Source organism: Agelaius phoeniceus, chromosome 3 (assembly GCF_051311805.1).
Source record: "Agelaius phoeniceus isolate bAgePho1 chromosome 3, bAgePho1.hap1, whole genome shotgun sequence".
NCBI classification, from domain to species: Eukaryota; Metazoa; Chordata; class Aves; order Passeriformes; family Icteridae; genus Agelaius; species Agelaius phoeniceus.
The window spans coordinates 2,152,802-2,172,997 of NC_135267.1; the positions used below are offsets into that span (position 1 = coordinate 2,152,802).

The 20,196-nt window shown below is 43.1% G+C and overlaps 2 protein-coding genes across 2 annotated transcripts in view; one reads left to right on the forward strand and one right to left on the reverse strand.

Moving 5' to 3' along the window:
• CENPO (centromere protein O) overlaps positions 1–20,024 on the reverse strand; it is a 62,785-nt gene extending 42,761 nt beyond the window's left edge. The window contains exons 1-2 of the mRNA XM_077176373.1: positions 19,906–20,024; positions 13,858–13,951 (exon numbers count right to left, since the gene is read on the reverse strand). Of these exons, the coding sequence (XP_077032488.1) occupies positions 13,858–13,951; positions 19,906–19,944 (133 nt within the window). The 5' untranslated portion in view covers positions 19,945–20,024. The remainder of the gene's footprint in view (positions 1–13,857; positions 13,952–19,905) is intronic.
• PTRHD1 (peptidyl-tRNA hydrolase domain containing 1) overlaps positions 19,973–20,196 on the forward strand; it is a 2,303-nt gene continuing 2,079 nt past the window's right edge. The window contains exon 1 of the mRNA XM_077176374.1: positions 19,973–20,192. Coding sequence (XP_077032489.1) covers positions 20,062–20,192 — 131 coding nt within the window. The 5' untranslated portion in view covers positions 19,973–20,061. The remainder of the gene's footprint in view (positions 20,193–20,196) is intronic.

Genomic DNA, 20,196 nt, shown 5'->3' on the forward strand with positions numbered 1-20,196 from the left:
GAATCCGTGCATGGGAAGGAAGCGCCCGGCCCCCCTCAGGGCGCAACAGGGACACCAGGAGGAACAGAAATGGGGAAAATGGGGAAAAAATGGGAAAAAATGGGGGAAAAAACGGGGATTTTGGGAAAATTAGGAATTTGGGGGGATTTCTGGGGGGATTTTTGGGGATTTTGGGAAGGAATTTGGGGAGAAATCTGGGGGGAATTTGAGCAGAATCCGTGCATGGGAAGGAAGCGCCCGGCCCCGCTCCCGCCGCTCCCGCAGCACCGCCCGGGCCCGATCGCGGCGCTCCAGAGACTCCAAATGGGACAGAACGTCTGGGAAATGGGGCAAAAACCGGGGATTTTGGGAAAATTGGGGATCTGGGGACATTTCTGGGGAGAAATGTGGGGAGAATTTGAGCAGAATCCGTGCGTGGGAAGGAACTGCCTGGCCCCCCTCCCGCCGCTCCAGGGACGCCAGGTGGGACAGAAATGGGGGAAAAAATGGGGGAAAAACGGGGAAAAAATGTGGAAAAAATGGGGAAAAAATGGGGGGAAAAATGGGGATTTTGGGAAAATTGGGGATTTGGGGAAATATGGGGGAATTTTGGGAAGGAATCTGGGAAGAAATTTGGGGAGAATCCGTGCATGGGAAGGAAGCGCCCGCCCCCCTCACGGCGCCGCTCCCGCCGCACCGCCCGGGCCCGATCGCGGCGCTCCAGAGACTCCAAATGGGACAGAACGTCTGGGAAATGGGGAGAAAAACGGGGATTTTGGGGAAATTTGGGGATCTGGGGACGTTTGGGGGCATTTTTGGGGAGTTTGGGAAGGAATCTGGGGAGAAATGTGGGGAGAATTTGAGCAGAATCCATGCATGGGAAGGAAGAGCCCGGCCCCCCTCACGCCGCTCCAGAGACACCAGGTGGGACAGAAATGAGGGAAAAATGGGGAAAAAATGGGGGAAAAATGGGAGAAAAAATGGGGATTTTGGGAAAATTGGGAATTTGGGGACATTTGGGGGGGGATTTTAGGAAAGGATTTTGGGGAGAAATGTGGGGAGAATCGGAGCAGAATCCGTGCATGGGAAGGAAGCGCCCGGCCCCCTCACGGCGCTCCAGGGACACCAGGTGGGACAGAAATGGGGGAAAAATGGGGGAAAAATGGGGAAAAATGGGGGAAAAATGGGGATTTTGGGAAAATTGGGGATTTGGGGATGTTTGGGGGGATTTTTGGGGAGAAATGTGGGGAGAATTTGAGCAGAATCCGTGCATGGGAAGGAAGCGCCCGGGCCCCCTCACGGCGCTCCAGGGACACCAGGTGGGACAGAAATGGGGAAAAATGGGGGAAAAATGGGGATTTTGGGAAATTTGTGGGGATTTTTGGGGATTTTGGGAAGGAATTTGGGGAGAAATGTGGGGAGAATTGGAGCAGAATCCGTGCATGGGAAGGAAGCGCCCGGGCCCCCTCATGGCGCTCCAGGGACACCAGGTGGGACAGAAATGGGGGGAAAATGAGGGAAAAAATGGGGAAAAAATGGGGGGGGAAAATGGGGGGGGAAAATGGGGATTTTGGAAAAATTGGGGATTTGGGGACGTTTGGGGGATTTTTGGGGAGAAATGTGGGGAGAATTTGAGCAGAATCCATGCATGGGAAGGAAGCACCCGGCCCCCCTCACGGCGCTCCAGAGACACCAGGTGGGACAGAAATGGAGGGAAACGGGGAAAAATGGGGGAAAAAATGGGGATTTTGGGGAAATTGGGGATTTGGGGAAATTTGGGGGCATTTTGGGAAGGGATCTGGGGAGAAATGGGAGAATTGGAGCAGAATCCGTGCATGGGAAGGAAGCGCCCGGCCCCCTCATGGCGCTCCAGAGACACCAGGTGGGACAGAAATGGGGGGAAACGGGGAAAAAATGGAGGAAAAAATGGGGAAAAAATGGGGGGAAAAATGGTGATTTTGGAAAAATTGGGGATTTGGGGACGTTGGGGGGATTTTTGGGAAGGAATTTGGGGAGAAATGTGGGGAGAATTGGAGCAGAATCCGTGCATGGGAAGGAAGCGCCCGGCCCCCTCACGGCGCTCCAGAGACACCAGGTGGGACAGAAATGGGGGGAAACAGGGAAAAATGGGAAAAAATGGGGAAAAATGGGGATTTTGGGAAAATTGGGGATTTGGGGACGTTTGGGGGCATTTTTGGGGAGAAATTTGGGGAGAAACTGGGGGAGAATCCGTGCATGGGAAGGAACTGCCCGGCCCCCTCACGGCGCTCCAGGGACACCAGGTGGGACAGAAATGGGGGAAAATGGGGAAAAAATGTGGAAAAAATGGGGGAAAAATGGGGATTTTGGGAAAAATGGGGATTTTGGGCAATTTGGGGGGATTTTTGGGAATTTTGGGAAGGAATTTGGGGAGAAATTAGGGGAGAAATTGGGGAGAATCCGTGCATGGGAAGGAACCGCCCATGCCCCCCTCACGGCGCTGCAGGGACACCAGGAGGGACAGAAATGGAGGGAAACGGGGAAAAAATGGGGGAAAAATGGGGAAAAAAACGGGGATTTTGGGAAAATTGGAATTTGGGGCAATTTGGGGGGATTTTTGAAGATTTTGGGAAGGAATTTGGGGAGAAATGTGGGGAGAATTGGAGCAGAATCCGTGCATGGGAAGGAAGCGCCCGCCCCCCTTCACTGCGCTCCAGAGACACCAGGTGGGAAAGAAATGGGGAAAAATGGGGGGAAAATGGGGAAAAAACCGGGGATTTTGGGAAAATTGGAATTTGGGGCAATTTGGGGGGATTTTTGAGGATTTTGGGAAGGAATTTGGGGAGAAATCTGGGGAGAATTTGAGCAGAATCCGTGCATGGGAAGGAAGCGCCCGGCCCCCCTCAGGGCGCTCCCGCAGCACGGCCCGGGCCCGATCGCGGCGCTCCAGAGACTCCAAATGGGACAGGACGTCTGGGAAATGGGGAGAAAAACGGGTATTTTGGGAAAATTGGGGATTTTGGGGCATTTTGGGGGCATTTTGGGGAGAAACTGGGGGAGAATCCGTGCATGGGAAGGAAGCGCCCGGCCCCCTCACCGGCGCTCCAGGGACAGCAGGTGGGACAGAAATGGGGGGAAACGGGGAAAAAATGAGAAAAATGGGGGAAAAAATGGGGATTTTGGGAAAATTGGGGATTTGGGGACGTTTGGGGGGATTTTTGGGGAGAAATGAGGGGAGAAATTTTGGGAGAAATGGGAGAATTGGAGCAGAATCCGTGCATGGGAAGGAAGCGCCTGGGCCCCCTCACGGCGCTGCAGAGACACCAGGTGGGACAGAAATTGGGGAAAATGGGGAAAAATGGGGAAAAAATGGGGGAAAATGGGGATTTTGGGAAAATTGGGGATTTGGGATGTTTGGGGGGATTTTTGGGAGAAATTTGGGGAGAATTGGAGCAGAATCCGTGCATGGGAAGGAAGCGCCCGGCCCCCTCACGGCGCTGCAGAGACACCAGGTGGGACAGAAATGAGGGAAAATGAGGGGAAAATGTGGGGAAAAATGGGGGAAAAATGGGGGAAAAAATGGGGATTTTGGGAAAATTGGAATTTGGGGAAATTTGGGGGCATTTTGGGAAGGATTTTGGGGAGAATTTGAGCAGAATCCGTGCGTGGGAAGGAAGCGCCCGGCCCCCCTCACGGCGCTCCAGGGACAGCAGGTGGGGGAGAAATGGGGGGAAACGGGTAAAAAATGAGAAAAATGGGGGAAAAAAAATGGGGATTTTGGGAAAATTGGGGATTTGGGGACGTTTGGGGGATTTTTGGGGAGAAATCTGGGGAGAATTGGAGCAGAATCGTGCATGGGAAGGAAGAGCCCGGGCCGCCCTCACGGCGCTCCAGGGACACCAGGTGGGACAGAAATGGGGAAAATGGGGAAAAAATGTGGAAAAAATGGGGGGAAAATGGGGGGAAAAATGGGGATTTTTGGAAAATTGGGGATTTTGGGGAAATTTGGGGGCATTTTGGGAAGGAATTTGGGGAGAAATTTGGGGAGAATTCGTGCATGGGAAGGAAGCGCCCCGGCCCCGCACACGGGGCTCCAGCGACACCAGGTGGGACAGAAATGGGGGAAAATGGGGGAAAATGTGGAAAAAATGGGGAAAAATGGGGGGAAAATGGGGATTTTGGGAAAATTGGGGATTTGGGGACGTTTGGGGGATTTTTGGGGAGAAATTTGGGAGAATTTGAGCAGAATCCGTGCATGGGAAGGAAGCGCCCGGCCCCCTCAGGGCGCTCCCGCAGCACCGCCCGGGCCCGATCGCGGCGCTCCAGAGACACCAAATGGGACGTCTGGGAAATGGGGAGAAAAACGGGGATTTGGGGAAAATTGGGGATTTGGGGACATTTGGGGGGATTTTTGGGAAGGAATTTGAGGAGAAATGTGGGGAGAAATGGGAGAATTGGAGCAGAATCCGTGCATGGGAAGGAACCGCCCGGCCCCCCTCACGGCGGTCCAGAGACACCAGGTGGGACAGAAATGGAGGGAAACGGGGAAAAAATGGGGGAAAAATGGGGAAAAAAAGGGGGAAAAATGGGGATTTTGGGGAAATTGGGGATTTGGGGATGTTTGGGGGGATTTTTGGGGAGAAATTTGGGGAGAATTTGAGCAGAATCCGTGCATGGGAAGGAAGCGCCCAGCCCCCCTCACGCCGCTCCAGGGACACCAGGTGGGGCAGAAATGGGGGAAAAATGAGGGGAAAAATGGGGGGAAAAACGGGGATTTTGGGAAAATTGGAATTTGGGGCAATCTGGGGGGATTTTTGAGGATTTTGGGAAGGAATTTGGGGAGAAATTAGGGGAGAAATTGGGGAGAATCCATGCATGGGAAGGAAGCGCCCGGCCCCCTCACGGCGCTCCAGGGACACCAGGTGGGAAAGAAATGGGGGAAAAAATTGGGGAAAAATGGGGAAAAAATGGGGAAAAAATGGGGGGAAAAATGGGGATTTTGGAAAAATTGGGGATTTGGGGACATTTGGGGGGATTTTTGGGGATTTTGGGAAGGAATTTGGGGAGAAATCTGGGGGAGAACTTGAGCAGAATCCGTGCATGGGAAGGAAGCGCCCGGCCCCCTCAGGGCGCTCCAGGGACAGGAGGTGGGACAGAAATGGGGGGAAAAATGGGGAAAAAATGGGGGAAAAATGGGGAAAAAAAGGGGGGAAAAATGGGGATTTTGGGAAAATTGGAATTTGGGGTAATTTGGGGGGATTTTTGGGGAGAAATGTGGGGAGAATTGGAGAAGAATCCGTGCATGGGAAGGAAGCGCCCGGGCCCCCTCACGGCGCTCCAGGGACAGCAGGTGGGACAGAAATGGGGGAAAAAATGGGGAAAAACGGGGAAAAAATGTGGAAAAAATGGGGAAAAAATGGGGGAAAAAATGGGGATTTTGGGAAAATTGGGGATTTGGGGAAATATGGGGGAATTTTGGGAAGGAATCTGGGAAGAAATTGGGGGAGAATCCGTGCATGGGAAGGAAGCGCCCGGGCCCCTCACGGCGCTCCCGCCGCACCGCCCGGGCCCGATCGCGGCGCTCCAGAGACTCCAAATGGGACAGGACGTCTGGGAAATGGGGAGAAAAACGGGGATTTTGGGGAAAATTGGGGATCTGGGGGCATTTTTGGGGGGATTTTTGGGGATTTTGGGGAGAAATGTGGGGAGAATTTGAGCAGAATCCGTGCATGGGAAGGAAGCGCCCGTGCCCCCTCACGGCGCTCCAGGGACAGGAGGTGGGACAGAAATGGGGGAAAATGGGGGAAAAAATGGGGGAAAATGGGGGGAAAATGGGGGAAAAAACGGGGATTTTGGGAAAATTGGAATTTGGGGCAATTTGTGGGGATTTTTGAGGATTTTGGGAAGGAATTTGGGGAGAAATCTGGGGAGAATTTGAGCAGAATCCATGCATGGGAAGGAACCACCCATGCCCCCCTCACGGCGCTCCAGGGACACCAGGTGGGACAGAAATGGGGGAAAATGGGGAAAAATGGGGGAAAAATGGGGATTTTGGGAAAATTGGAATTTGGGGCAATTTGGGGGGATTTTTGGGAAATTTGGGAAGGAATTTGGGGAGAAATGTGGGGAGAATTTGAGCAGAATCCGTGCATGGGAAGGAAGCGCCCGGCCCCCCTCAGGGCGCTCCCGCAGCACCGCCCGGGCCCGATCGCGGCGCTCCAGAGACAACGGGTGGGACAGAACGTCTGGGAAATGGGGAGAAAAACGGGGATTTGGGGAAAATTGGGGATCTGGGGACGTTTGGGGGGATTTTTGGGGATTTTGGGAAGGAATTTGAGAATTGGAGCATAATCCGTGCATGGAAGGAAGCGCCCGGGCCCCCTCACGGCGCTCCAGGGACACCAGGTGGGAAAGAAATGGGGGGAAAATGGGGAAAAATGGGGAAAAAATGGGGGGGGAAAATGGGGGGGGAAAATGGGGATTTTGGAAAAATTGGGGATTTGGGGACGTTTGGGGGGATTTTTGGAAGGAATTTGGGGAGAAATCTGGGGAGAATTTGAACAGAATCCGTGCATGGGAAGGAAGCGCCCGGCCCCCTCACGGCGCTGCAGAGACACCAGGTGGGACAGAAATGGGGGAAACAGGGGAAAATCGGGGAAAAATGGGGGGAAAATGGGGGAAAATGGGGATTTTTGGAAAAATGGGGATTTTGGGACGTTTGGGGGGATTTTTGGGGAGAAATTTGGGGAGAATTGGAGCAGAATCCGTGCATGGGAAGGAAGCGCCCGGCCCCCCTCAGGGCGCAACAGGGACACCAGGTGGGACAGAAATGGGGGAAAATGGGGAAAAAATGGGAAAAAATGGGGGAAAAATGGGGGAAAAAATGGGGAGTTTGGGAAAACTGGGGATCTGGGGGATCTGGGGGCATTTTTGGGGAGAAATGTGGGGAGAATTGGAGCAGAATCCGTGCATGGGAAGGAACCGCCCGGCCCCCTCACGGCGCTCCAGGGACACCAGGTGGGACAGAAATGGGGGAAAAATGGGGAAAAATGGGGGAAAAAGGGGAAAAAATGGGGGAAAAAAAAGGGGATTTGGGGAAAATTGGGGATTTTGGGCAATTTGGGGGGATTTTTGGAAGGATTTTGGGTAGAAATTTGGGGAGAAATGGGAAAATTGGAGCAGAATCCGTGCATGGGAAGGAAGCGCCCGGCCCCCCTCAGGGCGCAACAGGGACACCAGGAGGAACAGAAATGGGGGAAAATGGGGAAAAAATGGGAAAAAATGGGGAAAAAACGGGGATTTTGGGAAAATTAGGAATTTGGGGGGATTTCTGGGGGGATTTTTGGGGATTTTGGGAAGGAATTTGGGGAGAAATCTGGGGGGAATTTGAGCAGAATCCGTGCATGGGAAGGAAGCGCCCGGCCCCCTCACGGCGCTCCAGGGACACCAGGTGGGAAAGAAATGGGGGAAAAAATTGGGGAAAAATGGGGAAAAAATGGGGAAAAAATGGGGGGAAAAATGGGGATTTTGGAAAAATTGGGGATTTGGGGACGTTTGGGGGCATTTTTGGGGAGAAATCTGGGAGAATCCGTGCATGGGAAGGAAGCGCCCGGGCCCCCTCACGGAGCTCCAGGGACACCAGGTGGGACAGAAATGGGGGGAAATGGGGAAAAATGGGGGAAAAATGGGGGAAAAAACGGGGATTTTGGGAAAATTGGGGATTTGGGGACGTTTGGAGGGATTTTTTGGGAGAAATCTGGGGAGAAATTTAGGGAGAAATGGGAGAATTGGAGCAGAATCCGTGCATGGGAAGGAAGAGCCCGGCCCCCCTCAGGGCGCTCCAGGGACACCAGGAGGGACAGAAATGGGGGAAAAATGGGGAAAAAAATGGGGGAAAAATGGGGAAAAAAATGGGGAAAAATGGGGGAAAAAAATGGGGATTTTGGGAAAATTGGGGATTTGGGGACATATGGGGGAATTTTGGGAAGGAATCTGGGAAGAAATTTGGGGAGAATCCGTGCATGGGAAGGAAGCGCCCGGGCCCCCTCACGGCGCTCCAGAGACACCAGGTGGGACAGAAATGGGGGGAAATGGGGGAAAAATGGGGAAAAATGGGGAAAAAATGGGGAAAAATGGGGGAAAATGGGGGAAAAAATGGGGATTTTGGGAAAATTGTGGATTTGGGGAAATTTGGGGGCATTTTGGGAAGGAATTTGGGGAGAAATTTGGGGAGAATCCGTGCATGGGAAGGAAGCGCCCGTCCCCCTCACGCCGCTCCAGAGACACCAGGAGGGACAGAAATGGGGGGAAAATGGGGAAAAAATGGGGAAAAAATGGGGAAAAAATGGGGAAAAAATGGGGAAAAAATGTGGGAAAAATGGGGATTTTGGGAAAATTGGGGATTTGGGGCAATTTGGGGGCATTTTGGGAAGGAATTTGGGGAGAATTGGAGCAGAATCCGTGCATGGGAAGGAAGCGCCCGGGCCCCCTCACGGCGCTGCAGGGACACCAGGTGGGACAGAAATGGGGGGAACAGGGGAAAAACGGGGGGAAAATGGGGGAAAAATGGGGATTTTGGGAAAATTGGGGATTTGGGGAAATTTGGAGGCATTTTTGGGGAGAAATGTGGGGAGAAATTTAGGGAGAAATGGGAGAATTGGAGCAGAATCCGTGCATGGGAAGGAAGAGCCCGGCTCCCCCTCACGGCGCTCCAGGGACACCAGGTGGGAAAGAAATGGGGGAAAAAATGGGGGAAAAAATGGGGGAAAAATGGGGAAAAAATGTGGGAAAAATGGGGATTTTGGGAAAATTGGGGATTTGGGGACGTTTGGGGAGATTTTTGGGGAGAAATTTGGGGAGAAATTGGGGGAGAATCCGTGCATGGGAAGGAAGCGCCCATCCCCCTCACGCCGCTCCAGAGAAACCAGGAGGGACAGAAATGGGAGAAAAATGGGGAAAAAATGGGGAAAAAATGGGGATTTTGGGCAATTTGGGGGGATTTTTGGGAATTTTGGGAGGATTTTTGGGAATTTTGGGGAGAAATTGGGGGAGAATTGGAGCAGAATCCGTGCATGGGAAGGAAGCGCCCGGCCCCCTCACGGAGCTCCAGAGACACCAGGTGGGACAGAAATGGGGGGAAATGGGGAAAAAATGGGGAAAAATGGGGGGAAAATGGGGATTTTGGGAAAATTGGGGATTTGGGGACGTTTGGAGGGATTTTTTGGGAGAAATCTGGGGAGAAATTTAGGGAGAAATGGGAGAATTGGAGCAGAATCCGTGCATGAGAAGGAAGCGCCCGGCCCCCCTCACGGCGCTGCAGAGACACCCACCAGGTGGGGCAGAAATGGAGGGAAACGGGGAAAAATGGGGGGAAAAATGGGGATTTTGGGAAAATTGGAATTTGGGGCAATTTGGGGGGATTTTTGAGGATTTTGGGAAGGAATTTGGGGAGAAATGTGGGGAGAATTGGAGCAGAATCCGTGCATGGGAAGGAAGCGCCTGGGCCCCCTCACGGCGCTCCAGGGACACCAGGAGGGACAGAAATGGGGGAAAAATGGGGAAAAAATGAGGGAAAAATGGGGGAAAAAAACGGGGATTTTGGGAAAATTGGGGATTTGGGGACGTTTGGGGGGATTTTTGGGGATTTTGGGAAGGAATTTGGGGAGAAATGTGGGGAGAATTTGAGCAGAATCCGTGCATGGGAAGGAAGCGCCCGGCCCCCTCACGGCGCTCCAGAGACACCAGGTGGGACAGAAATGGGGGGGAAATGAGGGGAAAAATGGGGGAAAAACGGGGATTTTGGGAAAATTGGGATTTGGGATAATTTGGAGGGATTTTTGAGGATTTTGGGAAGGAATTTGGGGAGAAATCTGGGGAGAATTTGAGCAGAATCCGTGCATGGGAAGGAAGCGCCCGGGCCCCCTCACGGCGTTGCAGGGACAGGAGGTGGACAGAAATGGGGGAAAATGGGGAAAAAATGGGGAAAAAATGGGGAAAAAATGGGGGGAAAAATGGGGATTTTGGGAAAATTGGAATTTGGGGTAATTTGGGGGGATTTTTGAGGATTTTGGGAAGGAATTTGGGGAGAAATGTGGGGAGAATTTGAGCAAAATCCGTGCAGGGGAAGGAAGCGCCCAGGCCCCCTCACGGCGCTCCAGGGACACCAGGTGGGACAGAAATGGGGGGAAAATGGGGAAAAAATGGGGAAAAAATGGGGGAAAAATGGGGATTTTGGGAAAATTGGGGATTTGGGGATATTTGGGGGGATTTTTGGTGAGAAATGTGGGGAGAAATTTGGGGAGAATCCGTGCATGGGAAGGAAGCGCCCGGCCCCCTCACGCCGCTCCAGAGACACCAGGAGGGACAGAAATGGGGGGAAAATGGGGAAAAAATGGGGAAAAAATGGGGAAAAAAATGGGGAAAAAATGTGGGAAAAATGGGGATTTTGGAAAATTGGGATTTGGGGCAATTTGGGGGCATTTTGGGAAGGAATTTGGGGAGAATTGGAGCAGAATCCGTGCATGGGAAGGAAGCGCCCGGCCCCGCACACGGCGCTCCAGGGACACCAGGTGGGACAGAAATGAGGGAAAAATGGGAAAAAATGTGGAAAAAAATGGGAAAAAATGGGGATTTTGGGAAAATTGGGGATTTGGGGAAATTTGGAGGCATTTTTGGGGAGAAATGTGGGGAGAAATTTAGGGAGAAATGGGAGAATTGGAGCAGAATCCGTGCATGGGAAGGAAGAGCCCGGCTCCCCCTCACGGCGCTCCAGGGACACCAGGTGGGAAAGAAATGGGGGAAAAAATGGGGGAAAAAATGGGGGAAAAATGGGGAAAAAATGTGGGAAAAATGGGGATTTTGGGAAAATTGGGGATTTTGGACGTTTGGGGAGATTTTTGGGGAGATTTTTGGGGAGAAATTGGGGGAGAATCCGTGCATGGGAAGGAAGCGCCTGTCCCCCTCACGCCGCTCCAGAGAAACCAGGAGGGACAGAAATGGGGGGAAAAATGGGGAAAATGGGGAAAAAATGGGGAAAAAAATGGGAAAAATGGGGGAAAAATTGGGATTTTGGAAAATTGGGAATTTGGGGAAATTTGGGGGCATTTTGGGAAGGAATTTGGGGAGAATTTGAGCAGAATCCGTGCATGGGAAGGAAGCGCCCGCCCCCCTCACGGAGCTCCAGGGACACCAGGAGGGACAGAAATGGGGAAAAATGGGAAAAAATGAGGGAAAAATGGGGGAAAAAATGGGGATTTTGGGAAAATTGGGATTTGGGGAAATTTGGGGGGATTTTTGAGGATTTTGGGAAGGAATTTGGGGAGAAATTAGGGGAGAATTTGAGCAAAATCCGTGCAGGGGAAGGAAGCGCCCGGGCCCCCTCACGGCGCTCCAGGGACACCAGGTGGGAAAGAAATGGGGGAAAATGGGGGAAAAATGGAGGAAAAAATGGGGAAAAAATGGGGAAAAAATGGGGAAAAAATGGGGAAAAATGGGGGAAAAATGGGGATTTTGGGAAAATTGGGGATTTGGGGAAATTTGGGGGCATTTTGGGAAGGAATTTGGGGAGAAATTTGGGGAGAATCCGTGCGTGGGAAGGAAGCGCCCGGCCCCCTCACGGCGCTGCAGAGACACCAGGAGGGACAGAAATGGGGAAAAATGGGGAAAAAATGGGGAAAAAATGGGGAAAAAATGGAAAAAAATGGGGATTTGGGAAAATTTGGGGAGAAACTTGAAGATTTCAGGAGGGAATTTGGGAGGGATTTGGAAATTTTAAGAAGAATTTTGAGATTTCTGGAAAAAATTTGGGGAACGTTTGGGAATTTTGGGAGGAATTTGGGGATTTTGGGGAGGAATTTCAGGGGAATTTGGAAATTTTAGGAGAAATTTGGGGCATTTTTGGGGGGAAATGTGGGGACTTTGGGGAGGAATTTGGGGAGGAATTTGGGGATTTTGGGGAGGAATTTGGGAATTTTGGGAATTTATGGAAGGAATTTGGGGAATTTGGGAGGAATTTGGAAAAACTGGGGAATTTTGGGAGCATTTGGGGAGAAATTTGGAGATTTTGGGAGGATTTTGGGAAGAATTTGGGGAGGAATTTGGAGAAAATTTGGGGATTTTAGGAAGAAATTTGGGAAGGAATTTCTGGGAAAATTGGGGAATTTTGGGGAGGAATTTTAGAGGAAATTTGGGGAAATTTGTTCATTTTGGGGAGAATTTGGGGGATTTTGGGAGGATTTCAGGGAAAAAATTGGGAGGAATTTGAGGAATTTTCAGAAGAATTTGGGAATTTTTGGGGATTTTGGGAAGAATTTGAGAAGGAAATTTTGGGAGGAATTTGGGGATTTGAGGAAGAAATTTCAGGAGTCTGGGAAAAAAAATTGAGGGGAAATTTCTGATTTTTGGGGAAGATTTTGAGGAATTTTGGGAGAAAATTTGGAGAAAAAATTTGGGGATTTGAGGAAGAATTTTGGGGGAAATTTGGGGCAAAATTGGAAAATTTTCAGGAGGAATTTGGGAATTTTAGGGGAAAATTTTGGGAGGAATTTGGGAATTTTAGGGGAAAAATTTGGGAGGAATTTGGGAATTTTAGGGGAAAAATTTGGGAGGAATTTGGGGAATTTTGGGAAGGAATTCAGGGATTTTGGGGAGAATTTGGAGATTTTAGGAGAAATTTGGGGAAGATTTTGGGGAATTCTGGGGAATTGTGGGGATTTAGGGAGAATTTGAGGATTTGGAGATTTTAGGAAAAATTTCAGGAGAATTTTGGGAGAATTTTGGGAAGGAATTTGGAGATTTCTGGAAGAATTTCAGGAGGAATTTGGGGAAGAATTTGGGAATTTTCAGGAGATTTTTGGGAGGAATTTTGGGGAAAATTTGGGAGAAATTCCTGCATAGAAAGAGCTGGAGAGGGGAAAAATTGGGGAATTTTGGGGAAAATTCAGGGAATTTTGAGAGGAATTTTGGGAAAAGTTTGGGAATTTTAGGAAGAAATTTGTGAAAAATTGGGAATTTGGGGAAGAATTTCTGCATGAAAAGGGAAAAATTTGGGAAATTTGGAGGGAATTTGGGGAAATTTGTTCATTTTGGGGAGAATTTGGGGGATTTTGGGAGGATTTCAGGGTAAAAATTGGGAGGAATTTGAGGAATTTTCAGAAGAATTTGGGAATTTTTGGGGATTTTGGGAAGAATTTGAGAAGGAAATTTTGGGAGGAATTTGGGATTTGAGGAAGAAATTTCAGGATTCTGGGGAAAAAAAATTGAGGGGAAATTTCTGATTTTTGGGGAAGATTTTGAGGAATTTTGGGAGAAAATTTGGAGAAGGAATTTGGGGATTTGAGGAAGAATTTTGGGGGAAATTTGGGGCAAAATTGGAAAATTTTCAGGAGGAATTTGGGAATTTTAGGGGAAAAATTTGGGAGGAATTTGGGGAATTTTTGGGAAGGAATTCAGGGATTTTGGGGAGAATTTGGAGATTTTAGGAAAAATTTCAGGAGGAATTTGGAGAAATTGGGAAATTTTGGGGAGAATTTTGGGAAGGAATTTGGAGATTTCTGGAAGAATTTCAGGTGGAATTTGGGGAAGAATTTGGGAATTTCAGGAGATTTTTGGGAGGAATTTTGGGGAAAAATTTGGGAGAAATTTGGGAGAAATTCCTGCATAGAAAGAGCTGGAGATGGGAAAAATTGGGGAATTTTGGGAGAAATTCAGGGAATTTTGGGAAAAGTTTGGAATTTTAGGAAGAAATTTGTGAAAATTTGGGAATTTGGGGAAGAATTTCTGCATGAAAAGGGAAAAATTTGGGAATTTTGGAGGGAATTTGGGAATTTCAGGAAGAATTCCTGCATGGAAAGGGGAGAAAATTGGGAAATTTGGGAAAAATTGGGAATTTTGGGAACTCACCCTGTGAAAATTCAATTTTCTCTTCATTTTCCTCCTCTTCCTTTGCAGGATCCATCCCTGGGAATAATTCCCAGAAAATCCCAAGGATTTGGGGCTGGAAAAATGGAAAAATTCCAATAATTTTCCATAAATTTGGGGTTTTTTAGTGAGGAAAAATCAATTTAATTTCAATAAATTTGGGGTTTTTTAATGAGGAAAAATCCCATGAATTTCCATAAATTTGGGAATTTTTTTGTGAGGAAAAAATCCCAATAATTTCCATAAATTTGGGAATTTTAATGACGAAAAATCCAATTATTTTTCAATATTTCAGGGAATTTTTATGAGGTAAAAATCCCATTAATTTCCATAAATTTGGGAATTTTGAAAGAGGTAAAAATCCCAATAATTTATATAAATTTGGGAATTTTAATGAGGAAAAATCCAATTAATTTTCAATAATTTAGGGAATTTTTATGAGGTAAAAATCCCATTAATTTCCATTAAATTGTGAGTTATTTAATGAGGAAAAATGCAATTAATTTTTAATACTTTAGGGAATTTTTAATGTGGTAAAAATCCAGTGAACTTTCCATAAATTTGGGGGTTTTTATGAGGAAAAATCCCATTAATTTTCCATAAATTTGGGGTTTTTTAGTGAGGAAAAATCCCTTTAATTTCAATAAATTTGGGGTTTTTTAATGAGGAAAAAATTCCTTTAATTTCAATACATTTGGAGATTTTTATGAGGAAAAATCCCATTAATTTTCCATTAATTTGGGGTTTTTTTAATGAGGAAAAATCCCTTTAATTTGCATAAATTTGGGGTTTTTAAATGAGGAAAAAGTCAAATAATTACCATAAATTCAGGTATTTTTATGAGGAAAAATTCCATTAATTTTCAATAAATTTGGAAATTTTTATGAGAAAAATCCCTTGAATTTCAATAAATTTGGGTTTTTTTAATGAAGAAAAAATTCCTTTAATTTCAATAAACTTGGAGATTTTTATGAGGAAAAATCCCATTAATTTTCCATAAATTTGGGGTTTTTAATGAGGAAAAAATCCCTTGAATTTCAATAAATTTGGGAATTTTTATGAGAAAAATCCCTTGAGTTTCTATAAATTTGGGGTTTTTTTAATGAGGAAAAATCCCATTAATTTTCCATAAATTTGGGAATTTTTTCTGAGTAAAAATCTCATTAATTTCCATAAATTTGGGAATTTTGAAAGAGGTAAAAATCCCAATAATTTCCATAAATTTGGAAACTTTTTATGAGAAAAATTCCTTTAATTTCAATAGATTTGGAGATTTTTATGAGGAAAAATCCCATTAAATTTCCATAAATTTGGGAATTTTTATGAGAAAAATCCCTTGAGTTTCAATAAATTTGTGTTTTTTTAAATGAAGAAAAAAATCCTTTCATTTCAATAAACTTGGAGATTTTTATGAGGAAAAATCCCATTAATTTTCCATAAATTTGGGAATTTTAATGAGGAAAAATCCAATTAATTTTCAATATTTTAGGGAATTTTTATGAGGTAAAAATCCCATTAATTTCCATAAATTTGGGAATTTTTAATGAGGACAAAATCCCATGAATTTCCATAAATTTGGAAACTTTTTCTGAGAAAAATTCCTTTAATTTCAATAAATTTGGAGATTTTTATGAGGAAAAAATCCCATTAATTTTCCATAAATTTGGGGTTTTTTTAATGAGGAAAAATCCCTTTAATTTGCATAAATTTGGGTATTTTTAAATGAGGAAAAAGTCAAATAATTACCATAAATTCAGGTATTTTTACGAGGAAAAATTCCATTAATTTTCTATAAATTTGGGATTTTTTATGAGAAAAATCCCTTGAATTTCAATAAATTTGGGATTTTTTTAATGAAGAAAAAATTCCTTTAATTTCAATAAACTTGGAGATTTTTATGAGGAAAAATCCCATTAATTTTCCATAAATTTGGGGTTTTTTTGTGGGGAAAAAATCCCAATAATTTCCATAAATTTGGGAATTTTGAAAGAGGTAAAAATCGAATTATTTTCCAATATTTTAGGGAATTTTTATGAGGTAAAAATCCCATTAATTTCAATAAATTTGAGAGTTTTTTATGAGGTAAAAATCCCATTAATTTCCATTAAATGGTGAATTATTTAATGAGGAAAAATCCAATTCATTTTTAATATTTTAGGGAATTTTAAACGAGGGAAAAATCCCATTAAATTTCCATAAATTTGGAAACTTTCTATGAGAAAAATTCCTTTAATTTCAATAAATTTGGAGATTTTTATGAGGAAAAATCCCATTAAATTTCCATAAATTTGGAAATTTTTATGAGAAAAATCCCTTGAATTTCAATAAATTTGGGTATTTTTAAATGAGGAAAAAGTCAAATAATTACCATAAATTCAGGTATTTTTATGAGGAAAAATCCCATTAATTTTCTATAAATTTGGGAATTTTTTATGAGAAAAATCCCTTGAATTTCAATAAATTTGGGATTTTTTTAATGAAGAAAAAATTCCTTTCATTTCAATACATTTGGAGATTTTTATGAGGTAAAATCCCATTAATTTTCCATAAATTTGGGAATTTTCAAAGAGGGAAAAATCCAATTATTCTTCAATACTTTAGGGAATTTTTTATGAGGTAAAAAACCCATTAATTTCCATTAAATGGTGAATTATTTAATGAGGAAAAATGCAATTAATTTTCAATATTTTAGGGAATTTTTATGAGGTAAAAATCCCATTAATTTCCATTAAATGGTGAATTATTTAATGAGGAAAAATCCAATTCATTTTTAATATTTTAGGGAATTTTAAAAGAGGGAAAAATCCCATTAAATTTCCATAAATTTGGAAATTTTTATGAGAAAAATCCCTTGAGTTTCAATAAATTTGGGTTTTTTTAAATGAAGAAAAAATTCCTTTAATTTCAATAAACTTGGAGATTTTTATGAGGAAAAATCCCAATAATTTCCCTTAAATTTGGGAAGTTTTTGTGAGTAAAAATCTCATTAATTTCCATAAATTTGGGAATTTTTAATGAGGGAAAAAATCCCATTAATTTCCATTAAATGGTGAATTATTTAATGAGGAAAAATCCAATTCATTTTTAATATTTCAGGGAATTTTTAATGAGGGAAAAATCCCATTAAATTTCCATAAATTTGGAAAGTTTTTATGAGAAAAATCCCTTTAATTTCAATAAATTTGGGGTTTTTTAATGAGGAAAAAATTCCTTTAATTTCAATAAATTTGGAAATTTTCTATGAGAAAAATTCCTTTAATTTCAATAAATTTGGAGATTTTTATGAGGAAAAATCCCATTAATTATCCATAAATTTGGGGGTTTTTTGTGGGGAAAAAATCCCAATAATTTCCATAAATTTGGGAATTTTAATGAGGAAAAATCCAATTATTTTTCAATATTTTAGGGAAATTTTTATGAGATAAAAAACCCATTCATTTCCATAAATTTGGGGAATTTTTAATGAGGAAAAAATCCCATGAATTTCCATAAATTTGGAAACTTTTTCTGAGAAAAATTCCTTTAATTTCAATAAATTTGGAGATTTTTATAAGGAAAAATCCCATTAATTTTCCATAAATTTGGGAATTTTTTAGGAGAAAAATCCCTTGAGTTTCAATAAATTTGGGGTTTTTTTAATGAGGAAAAAATTCCTTTAATTTCAATATATTTGGAAATTTTTATGAGGAAAACTCCCATTAATTTTCCATAAATTCGGGGTTTTTTAATGAGGAAAAAATCCCAATAATTTCCATAAATTTGGGAATTTTAATGAGGAAAAATCCAATTATTCTTCAATACTTTAGGGAATTTTTATGAGGTAAAAAACCCATTAATTTCCATAAATTTGGGAATTTTTAATGAGGTAAAAATCCCATTAATTTCCATTAAATGGTGAATTATTTAATGAGGTAAAATCCAATTCATTTTTAATATTTTAGGGAATTTTAAACGAGGGAAAAATCCCATTAAATTTCCATAAATTTGGAAACTTTTTATGAGAAAAAATCCCTTGAATTTCAATAAATTTGGGTTTTTTTAATGAGGAAAAAATTCCTTTAATTTCAATAAACTTGGAGATTTTTATGAGGAAAAATCCCATTAATTTTCCATAAATTTGGGGGTTTTTTGTGGGGAAAAAAATCCCAATAATTTCCATAAATTTGGGAATTTTAATGAGGAAAAAACCAATTAATTTTCAATATTTTAGGGAATTTTTTAATGAGGTAAAAACCCATTAATTTCCATTAAATTGTGAGTTATTTAATGAGGAAAAATGCAATTAATTTTTAATATTTTAGGGAATTTTTAATGATGTAAAAATCCAGTGAACTTTCCATAAATTTGGGGGTTTTTATGAGGAAAAATCCCATTAAATTTCCATAAATTTGGGGGTTTTTAATGAGGAAAATCCCTTGAATTTCAATAAATTTGGGATTTTTTTAATGAAGAAAAAAATCCTTTAATTTCAATATATTTGGAGATTTTTATGAGGAAAAATCCCATTAATTTTCCATAAATTTGGGGTTTTTTATGAGGAAAAAAATCCCATTAATTTCTATAAATTTGGGAATTTTAATGAGGAAATATCCAATTATTTTTCAATATTTTAGGGAAATTTTTATGAGGTAAAAATCCCATTATTTTCCATTAAATGGTGAATTATTTAATGAGGAAAAATCCAATTCATTTTTAATATTTTAGGGAATTTTTAATGAGGTAAAAATCCCATTAATTTTCCATAAATTTGGGGGTTTTTTAATGAGGAAAAAATCCCTTGAATTTCAATAAATTTGGGTTTTTTTAAATGAAGAAAAAATTCCCTTAATTTCAATAAACTTGGAGATTTTTATGAGGAAAAATCCCATTAAATTTCCATAAATTTGGGGTTTTTTTGTGGGGAAAAAATCCCAATAATTTCCATAAATTTGGGAATTTTGAAAGAGGTAAAAATCGAATTATTTTCCAATATTTTAGGGAAATTTTTATGAGGTAAAAAACCCATTAATTTCCATAAATTTGGGAATTTTTAATGAGGGAAAAAATCCCATTAATTTCCATTAAATGGTGAATTATTTAATGAGGAAAAATGCAATTAATTTTTAATATTTTAGGGAATTTTTAATGAGGAAAAAATCCAAATAATTTCCATAAATTAGGGAAATTTTTTATGAAGAAATCAGGAATGGGAATGGCAAAAAATCCAATTAATTTTCAATATTTTAGGGAATTGAGGTAAAAATCCAGTGAATTTTCCATAAATTTGGGAATATTTCATGAGGAAAAAATTCAGTCAATTTTAAAAAAGATTTGGGATTTTTAATGAGGTAAAAATCCCAATAATTTCCATAAATTTGGGGTTTTTTTGTGAGGGGAAAGTGGGATGGAAAAGGGAAAAAAATCCAATTAATTTTCATTATTTTAGGAAATTTTTGTGAGGTAAAAATTCCAATTAATTTCCATAAATTTGGAGGTTTTTTTAATGAGGAAAAATCCCTTGAATTTCAATAAATTTGGAGATTTTTTTTAATGAGGAAAAATCCAAATAATTTTCATAAATGAAGAAAAAAAATCTCACTAATTTTCCATAAACTTAGGAATTTTTAATGAGGAGAAAATCCCAATAATTTCCAGAAATTAGGGAATTTTTAATGAGGAAAACGGCGATGGGAATAGAAACAAATCCAAATAATTTTCAGTATTTTAGGGAACTTGTAAGGAGGTAAAAATCCCATTAATTTCCATAAATTTGGCGATTTTTAATGAGGAAAACAAGTGGGAATTTAAGGATTTTGGTGGAAAAAACGGCGGGAAAGTGACAGGGACGATCCCAAACTGAGGACAGGGACGATCCCAAGGAAGTGAACCCGGACAACCCTCAAGGCTGCCATAAATGACCCCAAAAACTTCCAGCGAATCCCAGGAGAGGGATTTAGGGACGATCCTAAAGAAATATCCCAAAAAAATCCCAAAAAAATCCCAAAAAAATCCCCCGGACCCCAAATCCCTCCCTGAGGGCTCCGCGCTCACCTCAAGTTTCCCGCCTGAGCGCCGCCGGAAGTGCGTCATCACGCCGCCGGAAGTGCGTCATCACGCCATCCTCCATTGAGCACACCAACATGGCGGCGCCCTGTCTGCTCCACTTCCCGCTTAATCCCGGCAGCCCGCGCGGTTCCGTACATCAACATGGCGGCGGCGCTGGTGCAGTACGTGGTGCTCCGCGGGGATCTGGCGCGGCCTCCCCACTCGTGGCCGCTCGGTGCCGTGGTGGCTCAGGGCTGTCACGCCGCGCTGGCGGCCGTTCACGGTTACCGGGAGCAT